At 40.6% G+C, this 16,135-nt stretch overlaps 2 protein-coding genes across 8 annotated transcripts in view; one reads left to right on the forward strand and one right to left on the reverse strand.

The window, feature by feature from the left end:
* On the forward strand, positions 1-11,748 carry ap5z1 (adaptor related protein complex 5 subunit zeta 1). 3 transcript variants are annotated; one of them, XM_058377828.1, is made up of 18 exons: positions 1-184; positions 519-659; positions 1,664-1,850; positions 2,893-3,037; positions 3,156-3,268; positions 4,064-4,232; positions 4,405-4,452; positions 6,412-6,552; positions 6,632-6,669; positions 6,998-7,160; positions 7,361-7,539; positions 7,616-7,758; positions 8,952-9,104; positions 9,281-9,392; positions 9,712-9,809; positions 9,904-10,036; positions 10,124-10,338; positions 11,395-11,748. In XM_058377828.1, the coding sequence occupies exons 1-18, from the start codon at positions 144-146 to the stop codon at positions 11,621-11,623; spliced, it is 2,448 nt and encodes an 815-aa protein (XP_058233811.1). In that variant the 5' UTR covers positions 1-143; the 3' UTR covers positions 11,624-11,748. The 3 variants fall into 3 exon arrangements, with proteins under 3 accessions (XP_058233811.1, XP_058233810.1, XP_058233812.1); XM_058377827.1 differs by having other exon boundaries at positions 2-184; positions 11,353-11,748; XM_058377829.1 differs by lacking the exon at positions 4,405-4,452 and having other exon boundaries at positions 2-184; positions 11,353-11,748.
* Positions 8,990-16,135, reverse strand: part of mmd2a (monocyte to macrophage differentiation-associated 2a) — a 20,690-nt gene continuing 13,544 nt past the window's right edge. For 2 of the 5 annotated variants that reach the window (XM_058377831.1, XM_058377830.1), the window contains exons 4-8: positions 15,489-15,563; positions 15,269-15,370; positions 14,700-14,769; positions 13,476-13,666; positions 8,990-9,128 (exon numbers count right to left, since the gene is read on the reverse strand). In XM_058377831.1, the coding sequence (XP_058233814.1) occupies positions 9,068-9,128; positions 13,476-13,666; positions 14,700-14,769; positions 15,269-15,370; positions 15,489-15,563 (499 nt within the window). In that variant the 3' untranslated portion in view covers positions 8,990-9,067. Of the gene's footprint in view, positions 9,129-11,884; positions 13,667-14,699; positions 14,770-15,268; positions 15,381-15,488; positions 15,564-16,135 lie in introns of those variants that run through there. The other 3 variants (XR_009203450.1, XM_058377833.1, XM_058377834.1) reach the window with 3 other exon arrangements.

Below are 16,135 nucleotides of genomic sequence, written 5' to 3' on the forward strand. Positions count from 1 at the left end.
CTCGAACGCGGAAGTAGCTGTCATGTGGTTTGTAGGACACAAACATACATACCTTTGACTGTAATCAACTTTCTAAAGAAATCGTGATTATAGTGATTTCTACAGTAGAGTCTCTCTGATGTGGTTGGGATTGATGCTTCAGTATGTACGCTCACGGAACAGAGAGTTTAATCAAACAAGCAAGGTATGATTATTTAGCTAGCTAACTGTTTATTAGAGAATGTGTTAAATTTGGCCTCAGTGTAGTTATAAACCTCTGGGTACACACACTGACCTCTTCATATAATGCATATAATATTGTTCTTGTCTCTAGACTGTAATGTGTGTTTGATCGTAAAGCCTCCTCTCAGTAAAGTTCCTCTTATTTGTCAAACCGATATAATAGATACAGTGATGGAAAGCTGCTAGATTGATCAGATATCTTCTGTTACTTCAGTGGTGAGATGCTGAGAAATGAGATGAAAGGCTGTTCAGAGAATTAGTTATGATCATGGCTATATGTGTGTTCTTCATGGTAGAGAAATACAGGAAGAGGAGCTGCAGAAGTTTTATGGCCGTGTGTATAAACAACTTCACTCCGGTAAAGAAGCTGGAGGAGAGCTGATCGATTCCCTTCAGAGACTCCACCTGATTGTTTCTGCTACAAAATATGCAAGGACGTAAGTTGCTTTATAACTGTAACTAAACACACACACACACACACACACTGTATGTAACACCTCCCGGGTTGAGGGTTCGATTCCTGCCTTTACCTTCTGTGGGTGGAGTTTGCTTTTTTAACGTGCTTTAGGGTTTTCTCCGGGTTCTCTGATTTCTTTCCCCAGGTGAGAGAGAGAGAGAGAGAGTGTCTCTGTGTGAGTGTGTCTGTGTGTATACAAGTGAGAGAGAGAGAGTGTGAGTGTGAGTGTGTGTGTGTGTGTGTGTGTGAGAGAGAGAGAGAGTGAGTGTGTGTGTGTCTCTTTGTGAGTGTGTCTGTGTGTGTGAGAGAGAGAGTGTCTGAGTGTGTGTGTGTGTGTGAGAGAGAGAGTCTCTGTGTGAGTGTGTCTGTCTGTATACAAGTGAGAGAGAGAGAGTGTGAGTGTGAGTGTGTGTGTGTGTGTGTGTGTGAGAGAGAGAGAGAGTGAGTGTGTGTGTGTCTCTTTGTGAGTGTGTCTGTGTGTGTGAGAGAGAGAGTGTCTGAGTGTGTGTGTGTGTGTGAGAGAGAGAGTCTCTGTGTGAGTGTGTCTGTCTGTATACAAGTGAGAGAGAGAGTGTGTGTGTGTGAGAGAGAGAGAGAGAGTCTCTCTGTTTGAGTGTGTCTGTGTGTATACGAGTGAGAGAGTGTGAGTGTGTGTGTGAGTGTGTGTGTGAGTGTGTGTGTGAGTGTGTGTGTGAGTGTGTGTGTGAGTGTGTGTGTGAGTGTGTGTGAGAGTGTGTGTGAGAGTGTTTGGTGCCTGATCCAGGGTTTCCCCGGCTTGTGCTCTGAGTCCCCTGTAATAGTCTCTAGGTTCCCTGGTACCCAGTGTTGATTAGACAGTGTTAAAATGAAATCCCAGTCAGCATCCTCTCAGTTCTGTAAATCACTACAAACAGTTCACAGTGCTGTTAACTTCTGATAAAGTCTCTATAATGAGCAGTCACTACAGTGAATAAAACACATTAGTATGCTGATCTCCTCTGCTAGGCTTCCTCCAGACCTGGTAAAGAAGCTCCAGATGCTGCTGCGCTCTCCATCCTGTCTGGAGCAGTTACAGGTTCTGTCCTCGTCCATCCTCAGGGAGAGTTTACCTCTCAGTCTGCACAATCTCTCCACAGAGCTCAGCCAGGACAGCAGAGCACTCAGTTATCTGGCCAGTGTAGTGCTCACACAGGTAATTCCCCTTCACCCTTCACACACTGCTTCAGATTTAACCTGCCACTGCATTTCCCTTAGTATCACACACAAAAACAGACACCAATTAAAACACCAATAGTAAAGGAAACCAATAGTGTGCTTATGTTTGATCACTTGACGTTTCCTTTATTTTTTCCCCCCAAACTCTCTTTCTCAACTTACTGCAATGTGATTCTTTTCTTTTGTTGCATATTGTTCCTTCCACTAGAAGGAAATTTAACACTAACTGGTTTGTTTTGTCAGCGCAAGTATACACTGATCATGTGCATAACATTATGACCACCCGCCTAATATTGTGTTGGTCCCCCTTTTGCTGCCAAAACAGCCCTGACCCGTCCTGCACTGTGTATTCTGACACCTTTCTATCAGAACCAGCATTAACTTCTTCAGCAATTTCATCAACAGTAGCTCGTCTGTTGGATCGGATCACACGGCCCAGCCTTCTCTCCCCATGAGCATCAGTGAGCCTTGACCCCCCATGACCCTGTTGCTGGTTCACCACTGTTTCGTCCTTGGACCACTTTTGATGGATACTGACCACTGCAGACCGGGAACACCCCACAAGAGCTGCAGTTTTGGAGATGCTCTGATCCAGTGGTCTAGCCATCACAATTTGGCTCTTGTCAAACTCCCTCAAATCCTTACACTTGTCCATTTTTCCTGTTTCCTGCATCAACTTTAAGGACAAAATGTTGACTTGCTGCCTAATATATCCCACCCACTAACAGGTGCCATGATGAGGAGATCATCAGTCTTCTTCACCTCACCTCTCACTGCTCATAATGTTATGCCTGATCGGTGTATTTAGTTGTTGAATTGGTTGTTTTACTTTCAGAAAATGTGATTAAAAAATAATAAAAAAAGATGAAGTATGTTTTTGCATGTTGTTGCCCCATAATAAAATTCAACTGCATGTTCACCAAAAAATTAAGTGTAATTAGTAAAAAGTCCAAATATTTTTGGGAAGTAGATGGTTTATTGCACAAAGATCTGCTGAAAGATCCTCTTTTTCCTTTCAGGCTGGAAGCAAGGATGATCTGCTTCCTCTCTGTCAGTATTTACTGAAGAGTCTGGAGTCACGGCAGCCTGAGACGCAGATCCCCAGACACACGCTTCCCATTCTGTCCAAAATCTGTAGCTTCTGTCCAGATCTTCTCAATGAAGGTCAGCTCTTATAAAACCACATGGATGCGATGAAGACATAAAAAAATCCACAAAATTTGTGTCTTGTAATGCTTTTTAAAAAGCTGATGGTGTGTGTTGTGTGTGTTGATCCCTCCAGATCAGGGGAATCTGGTCAGTCGGAAGCTTGCTGATTGGCTCCGATATGCCAGCATTCACCAGGGAGCCTCCATGTCATCTGGGGGATTTTTCACTAGTCCAAGATCACGACAGGTAAAGCACTGTAGGGAATGTGAAATGACAATAATAATGTGTTATAAATATCACTGTACACTCATATTTTTAGGAATATTAAAGGTGTAACAAACTCTTTTATAACACAGCCCAACTTTATTTACACTCCCAGTAATAAGCTACTAATTAGACAATAATTTTTTTTTTGTGTGTTGATTGTCTTTGTTTGTATCTGCCATCTTACCTTCCCTGGTGTCTTCTAAAATCAATCCAAGCCTCTCAACTAAACATTTTTAGGTGTACGTTCAATATATATTCACCGGTCACTTTATTAGGAACACACGTATGGAAATTTAGCCAATCGTGTGATAACAGCACAGTGCATAAAAGCATGCAGATGTTAACAATGAACATCACAATGGAGAAAAAAGTGTGATCTAAAGTGTGATTTTATCCGTGGAATTGTTGAAGTTAAACAGATTGAACTAGAAAACATCCAGTAAGCATAATATACATTTACACTGTTACTTCTACATGATTAGCTGAATGCAGGCATGTACAGGGGTTGAGGTGTTCCTATTAAAGTGTCTGGTGAGTATAAATCTGAAAGAAGTTTCCTATGCCTAATATAAATATATATAAATATATATAAATAAATATATATATATATATATATATATATATATATTTAAAAAATGCCAAACCTTCATACCACGTCCGTGTTAGGGTTGTGAGCGAATAATTACAAGGCTGTAAGATGTCGAGAAACACAAATCATATTTTAAAGGAAGTATCAGTAACAAATATGACAAATATGATTTTTCCTCCCTCCAGCCAGCACTGATGACTGAAGTGGACGGAGCAGTGGCAGGAGATTTCTTCACTGTACTGTGCGTGGGGCAGAGCTACACCGAAGACCAGTGGATGAACATGTACACATTTTCCATGATCAAAAGCTGGCTGCTTACCTACGACACAGATTGCAGCTCGGCTACAGAATCCGGTAACAAGATGTCATCTGTTTTTGTTTTGTTGTTGCTGATGCATCATGCAGCCTGGGTTGAGTTTGGTAGCTTTGTGCTAGATTACCGTCCCAACAGGAATTTTACAGTTTCCTTTATGACATGCAGAAATAACCCCGATTGGATTTTTTTATTTTTTTTTACTCTTGCTAGCTCAGCTAAAAAGAGCACAGGTCATACACACAACTCCACAGCAGCAAGGTAAGCAGCAAGTAGCAACCTTGACCTAAATCCGACTTATAACAATAACCAGAATTTTATTTTCCTGCCCAGCTCTGGTCCACTTATAATCCTGGCTAATCATTCAGTCCATGTATCCTAATCCTGGCTAATCATTAGAAAATGCTAAATCCAGGCAGGTATTAGTGCAACAATTAACCTTTACATGATACGTGATAGATTTTTCCAGTGCCTGGTTTGTGCCTCTGTGTTCTAATCACAATAACAGCTCCTCACTGTGCTGTGATTTAATTGTGTTGCTAACGGCAAATCAATAATTATGCACCATGATGAGTGAATAAAAGCTGTACTTCCTGTATTTTTTAATGCAATCTTAATGCCATCATCTCTTAAACTGACTTATTCATTCGTCTATTTAGCTTCAGTAACAATACTGCGGGTGCACATGACTCCATGTACACACACACACACACACACACACACACACATTTACACCCTCATTTACACCCAAGAGGATGTCATATCCACCACCATGGTTTTTTTGGGAGGTGGGAAACCAGTAAACCCAGAAGAAACCCCATGAGGACCTGGGGACGTGAAAAAACTCTGCACAGACAATAATACAAAACTCATGGACCCTGGAGCTGTGAGGCAGTAACACTACCCGCTGTGTTGCCATTTACTCACTCTCACCCACTCACATCGTAGGCTCTTAATCCTTTGTCTCTGGAATACTAAGACAGGATGGGATAGTAATACACCGTGGACTGGACATCTAAGTACATCATGCACACACACACAGGCCACCTACTGGCATGTTTGTGGGAGATCAAAAGATATTGTAGAACCTTGAGGAAGCCCATGTGGAGAGGATCGGATCCAGGATCATTGTGCTTCCTTGAATTGATTGTTTTTCTGACATGGACCCATTACCTTAAACTGACACTTCACATCAAGTTGAAAATTTACCACATATCAACTGTTTACCTAATATTGACTCAAATTGATTCTTTAACGCAAATTGATTCTTCACCCTAAACTGATTCTTTACTGCAAACTGACTCTTCAGCTCAAATTGATTCTTTAACGCAAATTGGATCTACACCTCAAATTGATTCTTTGCTTCAAACTGACTTTTCACCTCAAAATTGATTCTTTACCGTAATTTGACTCTGTACCTAAAATTGATTCTTTACCGTAATTTGACTCTGTACCTAAAATTGATTCTTTACCATAATTTGACTCTTTACCTAAAATTGATTCTTTACTGTAATTTGACTCTGTACCTAAAATTGATTCTTTACCATAATTTGACTCTGTACCTAAAATTGATTCTTTATCGTAATTTGACTCTGTACCTAAAATTGATTCTTTACTGTAATTTGACTCTTTACCTAAAATTGATTCTTTACCATAATTTGACTCTTTACCTAAAATTGATTCTTTACTGTAATTTGACTCTGTACCTAAAATTGATTCTTTACCATAATTTGACTCTGTACCTAAAATTGATTCTTTATCGTAATTTGACTCTGTACCTAAAATTGATTCTTTACTGTAATTTGACTCTTTACCTAAAATTGATTCTTTACTGTAATTTGACTCTGTACCTAAAATTGATTCTTTACCATAATTTGACTCTGTACCTAAAATTGATTCTTTATCGTAATTTGACTCTGTACCTAAAATTGATTCTTTACTGTAATTTGACTCTTTACCTAAAATTGATTCTTTACTGTAATTAGACTCTTTACCTAAAATAGATTTTTTACCATAATTTGACTCTTTACCTAAAATTGATTCTTTACTGCAAATTGACTCTTTACCTAAAATTGACTCTGCACCTAAAACTGATTCACATAATATTGACTATTCCCTAAAAATAAACTCTTTATCTCAAATTGATTCCTTACCTAAAATGATCCGTTACCTCAGACTGACTTGTCTAATTCCTGATCTATTCACTATCCTGCTATTTAGACGACCGGTCCGAGTTGGACAGTTCAGTGATGTCCATGGTGTCCGCGACCTCCTCGTCCAGTCGAATGCTTCCCCCGAAAGAGCGTCTGAGGGAGAAAGCTTTCGAGTATTGCCATCGGCTAATCGAGCAGAGTGACCGGAGTGAGTTCACCACCACACCCTCATCTCACTGTCTGGTTTTGCTGAAGCACTTTAATGATCGTTCTGCGTTTCATTCCAGAGGCTGTGAAAAAAGCAGACGCAGAGTTACAGAAAGCGGTAAAGACATTTCATTTCAGCTGATACACAGAACTCTTTCTCACATAATCAGATCTCTGCTTTACCATTTTTATTTAGGGGTTTAGAGTTTATAATTCCTTCAGACCTAAAACGGTTTGGATTGAGAAAGGTGTTTAAATATATTTGTATTTATCCATGAAGTTGTTTTTGCATGAATTATCCAAACAGCATTCGGAAATATCACCTGATCCACTGAATAGGGTTGAAGAAAAAAACACCAATGAATAAATGCTGCACACGGCAGAAATGACGTACGTAAGAATTCTGTAAGAATTTTATTCTTGTATTCTTTAATTAAATTGTCCAGTGTATTGTGGAGTCAGTGTCCATAATGGACATCATCTGCAGTGTGGATCCTTCCTACGTGTACCGTGGCTTTCCCTGTATTAAAGCGCTGTACGGCAGGCTGAGTGCTGACCTGGCTTTTTCTCGAGTCCTGCTACCCATCGCTCAGTTCTACCTCAACCACAGTGAGTGTCCTGCTTCACTCCTTTCTCAGATAGCACTTTGAGAAAAATGATCACATGCATGATCGATCATCTGTTGACTTACACAATGGACATGCATGATCGATCATCTGTTGGAATTTGCACATTTCCACATCACACTGAACTAGCCAAGTATCACTGGTATAAGATGAACTGGTTTAGCTTTGACCTCCTCCATCCAGGTGAAACCGCTGCTGTAGAATCCGAGGCCATCTTCTGCCACCTGTTCAGCCGCTTCCCAGCCGAGCTCTTCAACGAGCCCATGTTGGCCTACGAGTTTGTCCGGTTCTGCCTTCACAATGTGAGCGTGCTGCAGGAGAAGGTGGCCATATACAGGCACAGCTTCCCTAACCTACTCAAGGTGACCTTTCCTCTCCTAATAACTCGTGGATAGATTCAGTGATGTGAAATCATTTACTCACTGTTTTGTTCAACAGTTTCTGGCATGGAACAGTCCGGGGCTGATTTCTGAGTTTATGGAGCTGCTGCCTTCACTGTTAGCTCCTGAAACGGCGATTGAGTTGCTCCACACGCTGCTGGATCTTCCCTGCCTCGCCGCGGCCCTGGATCTTCAGCACAGGTTGGCAGGATTTGGGGATTAAACACCTTGTACCTGATTGTTCTTGGTTAACGATATGGATTCATAGCTGTTTTCAGATTTCAGTTCAATTCCATTTCATTTGTGCAGCACAAATTAATACAAATTACTTCAATTCAATTTTATTATAAAATGATTTCACTGTGATTTCAATAACTAGTTAGTAGACATGTAAGGGATTTAAAAGAAAAGCAAAATCATTAGTTCTACACACACACACACACACACACCCTGTGACAAAAATAGTCCTACAATCTCTGTTTAACTTTTATTACCAGGAATAATGTTAATAAAACTTTATTTACTTTTAAGTTCCTTTCAAATACAACCGTGAGAAAACAGACCACAACATATTCACAGAGCTGAATACTCCAAAAGAACAGATGATTACAGAAAAACACATTAACTACTGACTTCTACTGAAATGCAGGAATCTAAAGAACTGATCTCTAGGCTTCTGTAAGTAACAAAGCTACTAGTAATTTTTTGCTAACAGATTGGAGAAGAAGCATGTACGGTTGTGATGGTTACTTTTGGTTGTATAGTATAAGAGTGAGTCTAACAGCTTTGGATACTGTTCCACATGCTGAAAATCATTCACCTCGCACAAGAACACTGTTAATACTGGAAATACTGTATTTTGTTTTGGGGAGAGAATAATACAACAAAATCATTATTCGAATATAAAACTAATAGACTGACATATTTTCAGCATGATGCTGTAGCATGCACATTAGGTGTTGCTTATTTACTCCAGCACTGTGCTCTTTAGTGTTTCCTCCGATATGACACCTTAAACTGAATTATATTTCACACACAGAAATTCCACTCTGTCATTATAGCAGCGGACATTTTGAGTGGCAGTACAGGGGTAATCCACTCCTGGTGGTCCAGGGGCAGGATGCTCCCATGCTCTCATTGCCACGGCCCGGGTTCGATTCCTCTCAGTGCCGGTCCTGAGCCTGGATAAAATGGGAGGGTTGCTTCAGGAAGGCAATCCGGTCTAAAACCTGTGCCAAATCAGAATATGTCCAAATGATCCTCTGTGGTGACTCCGAGCAGCTGGAACAACAACACCACTAAAAGTGCAGGGTTAATCCAGAAGCAGGATTGGGAAGCACTGTATTAAAGGATTTAATGTTTTGAAGTTGTGATTGTGATGAATTTCACTGCAGGTCAGCATGGTATCAGGTCGCAGATCGCGCTCCGTGGGACCATCAGGGTTCTAAAATCACAGCATCTCTGGATGCCTTCCGCCAGCTTTCCTACAGAGGTCTGTTCCTCTACATCCTCAGACCTGAAGCAGGCACCGGAGACACGATTGACAGGTGATCATTGCGGCTGCTCGTTGCCTGCGATATGAACAATGGAGGCATTTATTAATAAAAGCAGTCTACTCTACACAACAGAAATGAATCACTGGTTTATTATTGAGTAAATGTGCTCTAAAGGCAGTTGGAGGTGTGGTGCTGGGGTGTTCTGACTGCTCTGTGCTGCTCTTCAGGTTGAGTATGCTTCACACTGCTCTGGAGGGAATGGCGGAGAGTCCTCGTGTGCTGTGCTGCGCTCAGATTGTCCCTGTCCTCCTACATGTCTACTTCAACACCATTAAACAGGTAACTTTCTGTATGCAGACATGACGGGAGGAAAAAAAATTTAGGCAGATGTTAAAAGTTGTAGCTCAGTGGGCTGATGAACAGAAGGTTTTCAGTTGAAATCCCAGCACTGCCATGCTATCATTGCCTATCAAGGGCCCCTGAACAAGGCCCTTAACCCTCAACTGCACAGTAATAAGATAAATATAATTCCTTGGTTCAGTACTACACTCTCTCTCTCTCTCTCTCTCTCTCTCTGTTATTATGGGCTCAGTTATTATTAAGTGCTGTGTGTGTATCAGGGGTAAAATGCAGGCTCTTGTCCTCTGTGTTTGGTTAGATGGCTGACGGGAAGATGATGAACCAGCTGCTGTTGGTCCTGTTAGAAAGAAGCAGCCTTTTATACAAGATAAAGAACTTCAGCACCGAAGTGCAGAGGTCAGTCCCAATGGCTACTCTTGATGAATATACCTATATAGACAGATAATACGTGTACCTAGCTGTGTAGCTGATGGCTGAATATGTGCTGTAGAGTGTTCAGCACACACCTGCAGGCGCTCTGCAAGCTGCACCCGGCACTGATTGTTGATCAGTACAAAGAGCTGCTGGAGTTCACCAGCACCACTACGAACATCTACACTAAAGAGGACTTCTACACACACGTGGTGAGGCAGGAAGTAATAATCGTTCTGGATCTAGTGGAATGTTATCTTGCGTTGGAGGGTCTAACAAGTGTGTATGTTGTACTGTAGGTGTGGGTCATCGGGGAGTATTTGTCCCTTTCCTATGACCCTCGCTGTACTGTGGAGCTGATCACGTCCTTTTTTGAGGGCCTGGAGGCGGTGTTGTTTGAGATCACACAGGTACGCCAGTCTGCCAGTCCCCTGAGCTACTCTCCACGACTGCTCACCGTGCTCATGACGGCGCTGGCCAAGCTGGCATCACGCAGTCAGGACCTCATTCCCCGGTACGCCTCTCTTCACTCACAAATATTAATAGTAGCATTATAGAGATACGGATATTACACATACTCGTTTCGATAGCAACAGCTCATTCATGGTGACACCATCTAATACTAATAACAAACAGATTTTAAGAATCTGCGGGTATTTACTCAGACATACTGATATTTCTCAGTTATGGAAGGAGTCTCCAGTACCAGTGCTTTTTTATAACAACTCTCCAAGGTAAAGCTGTTCTTTGAAAGTTTTCCCCTACACCAAAGGAGGATGGAGGATGTTGTGTTTTGTGTTTTTTCAATAACAAGCTGCGTGTTTTTTGTCTTATTAACTCAGATTTTGTGAGAAAACAATTATTTATAGCGGTTATGACATAAATCTATAAAAGGAACTTATTCCTTTTAAACTTATTTATTTTGTATGATGTTTTATATACAGTTATTGCCTATTTTTTTTTTTTTTCAAATATTATATTTATTAGGTGTTATGTTTTGTAAATGATTGATTGTAATAGGAAAGTATGTACATGGAAATATAGAATACAATAGGAAAAAATACTATACAGTACGAAGTCTTTTAAAAGTGTCTCTCTGCCTGTGTCTTTCTTTCTCTCTGTCTCACTGCCTGTTTGTCTGTGTCTGTCTGTCTTTCTCTCTGTCTGTCTCTCTCGCTGACTCTGTGTCTGTCTGTCTTTCTTTCTCTGTCTCTGTCTCTCTGTCTGTATCACTGACTCGCTGTCTGTTTGTCTTTATCTCTGTCTGTCTCTGTGTCTGTCTGTCTGTCTGTCTCTCTCGCTGACTCTCTGTCTTTCTCTGTGTCTGTCTGTCTCTCTCACTGCCTCTCTGTCTGTCTCTTGCTGACTTTCTGTTTGTCTGTATGTTTGTCTGTCCCTGTTTCTCTGTTTGTCTCTCTATCTATCTATCTATCTATCTATCTATCTATCTATCTATCTATCTATCTATCTATCTATCTATCTATCTATCTATCTGTCTGTGTGTCTGTCTGTCTGTCTGTCTGTCTAGGGCGTCACTTTTCCTGTCTAAGATGCACTCATTTGCGCACAGCGGTCGTGTGGCATCGTGCTTCAGTGAGGAGGACAGCGAGGAAATCATCACACGAGCCCACGAGCTCATCAACCTTCTCAAGCTGCCGAATGTAGCACAGTTCGTGTTAACACCTTCAGCTCAGGGCGACTGTCCACGCTGGCACCGAGACACCAACGCTGCCCTGCCACAGCGCATGAGGGCCATCAGCAGCCTGCTGCAGTCTCATTCCAGCTTCTTGCCGGCTTAGAGCACCTCGCTGCACAGCACCGCTACAGTATTGACTTCAGTCAGAATCTCAATCACTCTGGATGATCTTATGGATCATTTTTGGGCCATGAAAAACTGATATTAAACATTGATATTAATAATTAATGGTGTATCATGGTGTATTTGTATTGTTGAAAGCTTTTCGATTGTTAAACACATCACACTTTTTCTCTGCAGTGCATTTATCTGACACAGATCTGTTTGTTGTGTAACAACTGAAACTCCTACACAGAAGCTCTTCAGTACGAGGTCAACAGAAGCAGCTTTGACACAGAGAAGAGTTTATTTTTCAGTGTTGTAGTGCTGGGGATGTTTTATATCTTCTGAATAATGTACTGTATAAAACATCTGTAAGTAAAGACAAACCCTTTCTATCCTGCAATGAATGTGAAATTCTTTACATCAGATCTTTAAAACTGTGGTATTAAAGTGGTCCCAGTTTGCACACTGAAAGCCAGCGTGCTGGTTTATAAGAATGTCAGAGCAGCTACGGTTCCTGTTCCTGTTCATATCATCAAAAAACATTGCCATGAAAGCTAGGCACAGTCAGAAATCAAGAAGCAGTGCATGGTTTCCCCGCACACACAATATCATTTTATTGTTTTTGATTATTCCTATAAATCAGCAGCAGTCAATTCAAGAGACAAACACTGTACACATCCAAAGCACCGTCCTTGTGCAAAACACAGGTTTGGGTACAAATTCTGTACTGAATGCTGTGAAGCACAACATAAAATCACATTCAATAAATTAACACCTAGAGTAGCCTAAGTAGGTTTAAGAAATTCTTAAACCCTAAATATACTTTTTCTTCTCACCTTGATAGGTTTTCCTGTAAACTTCTTGGAAAATGAAAGTCTGGACTTTCTCCATTTTAAGTTAAAATGCTCTGTGCTCATAAAATGCTCATTTATATATATATATATATATATATATATATTAGAAAAATATATTTTCTTCAGTAGAGTTCAGGTGTGTTGAGGATGTCAGATGCAACACATGAGCAGCTAGGATTGAATATTCTTTTCGGGGGGTGGTAACTCAAGTGGGTAAGGCTCTGGATTATTGACTGGAAGATTGGTGTTCAAGCCCCAGCACCACCAAGCTGCCACTGTTGGGCCCTTGAACAAGGCCCCCAACCCACCCTGCTCCAGGGGCGCTGTGTCATGGCTGACCCCAAAAACTGCTAAGGATGGGATATGCAAAGAAAGAATTTCACTGTGCAGTAATGTATATGTGACAAATAAAGGCAACTTCATTTAGATAAAATTACTGGCAGTAAGTTCGGAATACGTTTAACGGGAGGCGTCCGATCTTATCCGCAAAGGGCTGGTGTGAGTGCAGGTTTTCGTTTCGGTCAAACAGGAGCTGCATCTGATCCATCAGTTGGTTTTGTCTATCAGTAGACAAGTATGAGTGTGACCTGCTTTTAATTAAAAAAATAAAAATCCCCTAAATGCCACACCCTGAAGTCTAAATGCATAACGATTACTAACATTCATGGCTAACAAAAATAAATCTGACTCTATACTTGGTCCTTGACATGAAATCACTCCATGTCTAATCAGCAGTAAATTGTAGTTCATTAGTTATACCTTGTTGCTGGTAGGTGGTGCCTTTAGGCAAGTATTTTATAGATTTATTCAGGATAAACATTTTCCTGAGACCCCCAGGTTAATACCCACTGCAATATACTCATGTGTGGCTTCTGCTTGATTGAAATGAAGACCTGCACCCACATCGACTCTTTCTGGGTAAGCTCGGACACCCCTGGTTTAACACACGGTGCGTGGTGGCCCCGGCAGCGCATGATGTTCCTCAGTGTGTGTCACCTCATGTGGCTACTCCCTGTCGCGTACAGATACTTCCATATAGCGTAATAGTGGATAACTGCTCCTACGGCCACGAAGACGTGCCAGATGGCGTGAGCAAAAGGGACAAGGCCGTCACTCTTGAAGAAAACCACGCCCAAGCAGTAAAAGACTCCGCCCATTGATAACTCCAGCACGCCCTCTCTGTTCGGCTGGTGACAAAACAGACAGAGAAAAAACTCATCAGTAAATTACAATAAGAGTTTTTTCTTTAACTTACCAGTCTGAGGCGATGGTGGCGAGGATAAACTCCCTGAGATGATATGAGGAAGAAACCTTGAGAGGAACCAGGCTCAGAAGAGAACCTCATACTCATTTAGGTGACACTGGACAGTAAATAATGTAAATGTTGATAATGTCCTTTCTTCAACAGCAACCACAAGCTCTTGAGGAACTAATAGGAACTAACAACCCCTGACTCTGACTAAACCGAAAAGCTTTGGGATGAACTGGAACACCGACTGAACCCCAGACCTCCTCACTCCTACAACATCAGTGTCTGATCTCACTAATGCTCTTGTAGCTGAATGATCACTAATCCCCACAGTCACGCTCCAACATCTAGTGGAAAGCCTTCACAGAATAGAAGAGTGGAGATTATTCTAACAGCAAATCTGGAACAGGATGTTCAACAAGCACCAGTATGATAATCAGGTGTTTAGCTTTTGGCCATGTAGTGTATACGGTATGTGTATAAAATTCTAGTTCCACCCAGAGTGAAAAGAGAACATTTACATGTAAAGACTTGAGGTGTAGTGCAGGAGCATTGCAGACAGTTTGGTAGTCAGTATCTGAATTGATTACGCTTATGTCCATCTTGCTATGGCACCTAGTCACACTAGGTGAGAAGATCACACTTAGATGCTAAGAAGGTGTTTGTTAAACTGGCTCTTTATACAAGAAGATCTTTGAATGGAGAAAATACAAAATACAAACACTTTCATTTTTAAAAAAATTTTTTAATGATAGGCGTTGATGCCTTAGTAAAATACATAAATGAATAAATTAAATTAAATTAAATTAAATTAAATTAAATTAAATTAAATTAAATTAAATTAAATTAAATTAAATTAAATTAAATTAAATTAAATTAAAGAGAATTTAGAATTTTTTCTTTGTCAGAAATCAGAGTTTAACAGCTATGTAACAGCTATAACTCTGTACACTGATCTCTCTCCCTCTTACCATTGACAGAAGCACAAATGCAGGAACAGCTCCCATGACGGTGTAGCAAATCAGGTCCAGTATCTTGTTCCTAAAACGTGAAGAGAAGTATCTTCTCTTAATCACATAAACAAAAAGGAAATGCAGGAAATAAAGGATTTGCAGTAAGATCCAGACTTAGGACAAAGCTTTTTTTGAGTTTTTTAATTTTCTATCTAAACATTTTGCATAAGATGCTGCACTAAATGGCCTCTTCATTATATCTACAATTTCAAATATTAATTAGATAAACGTGGAATTCTCAAAACGACTAAATGTTTTTTTTTAATCATAATCATATTTTACAGTTGTCTGCAATCTTTTCTGTTTTTCTTGCGACACTAGACACCCCTCATGTTGGGTTTTTAGAAATATGTGACTATAACTTACATACTTGATAGATTTGCCTAAAAAATGGTCAGAAATGGCCGGCAGCTATATCAGCTATATCAGCGTTCCATATTTTTTCCACTGCCTGATTCTCAAGCAAACTAAAATATCTCTCCCTCCACCATGCAGGTGAAATCTGTAGAAGAAAAGAAGCAGTGTACTTCTCGTGGAAGAAGAAGACATAAGCGGAGCCCACACAGGCCATGATCCACACCAGCCAGCGCATGTGTGCCGCCCAGGGGCCGAGCTCCCTCAGGTTCAGCCTGCACACAACTCCCACATTAAAACACAACCTGACAACAAACATACCTCTACTGACTCTAGAGGACACGCAGGATGTCCGTATTTTGATTCTAAGTGTTCTACACATCCAGCACTCACCAGGGGGCGTAAGAGGCAGCGATGAAGAAATAAATCACCATCCTATCACACATGTGGAAGCGCTGCTCAACTGTCCTGCAACACGACAAGCACAGTTAGGTTCGGTTTCATTTTTAGTTACCCTCGACTCCTTCTCTTTTTTTCTCCTTCCCTCTTTCTCTTCCTGCCTTAGCAGTAAAGAGTCACAGATGCAAAGACTTAATATGATGTGCATGAGGAAAAGAGAAATTCAGCATGAACCAACAGGCCCATGTGAGTCAGTTCCCCTAAACCTGTAATGGAGAAGAAAAGCAAGTGTACAGTTCAACTCATCTCGGGGAACATTTACACATCTGACAAACTTTAAATCACATTTAACTTTAACATGAACGCTTCACTCCTTTTTTTTTATTTTATTTTCTCTACTAAGGGGTGTAAGACAATCTAGATCTGGATTTTTTTAATGCTCCAAATATCCATAACTGGATCTCTACTCTGATTTGTACCCAAAGTTTTTTATTAGTTTTTTCACTAAATATGAACCCCTTGGAAACACACACACACACACACACACACACTCACACACACACACAAAAACACATAAAATAAAAATGCCAGCACTGCACAAAATGACAGCAAATGAAATATCTTAAATACACTTAAATCTA

This window comes from Hemibagrus wyckioides, linkage group LG24, assembly GCF_019097595.1.
Source record: "Hemibagrus wyckioides isolate EC202008001 linkage group LG24, SWU_Hwy_1.0, whole genome shotgun sequence".
Classification (NCBI taxonomy): Eukaryota; Metazoa; Chordata; class Actinopteri; order Siluriformes; family Bagridae; genus Hemibagrus; species Hemibagrus wyckioides.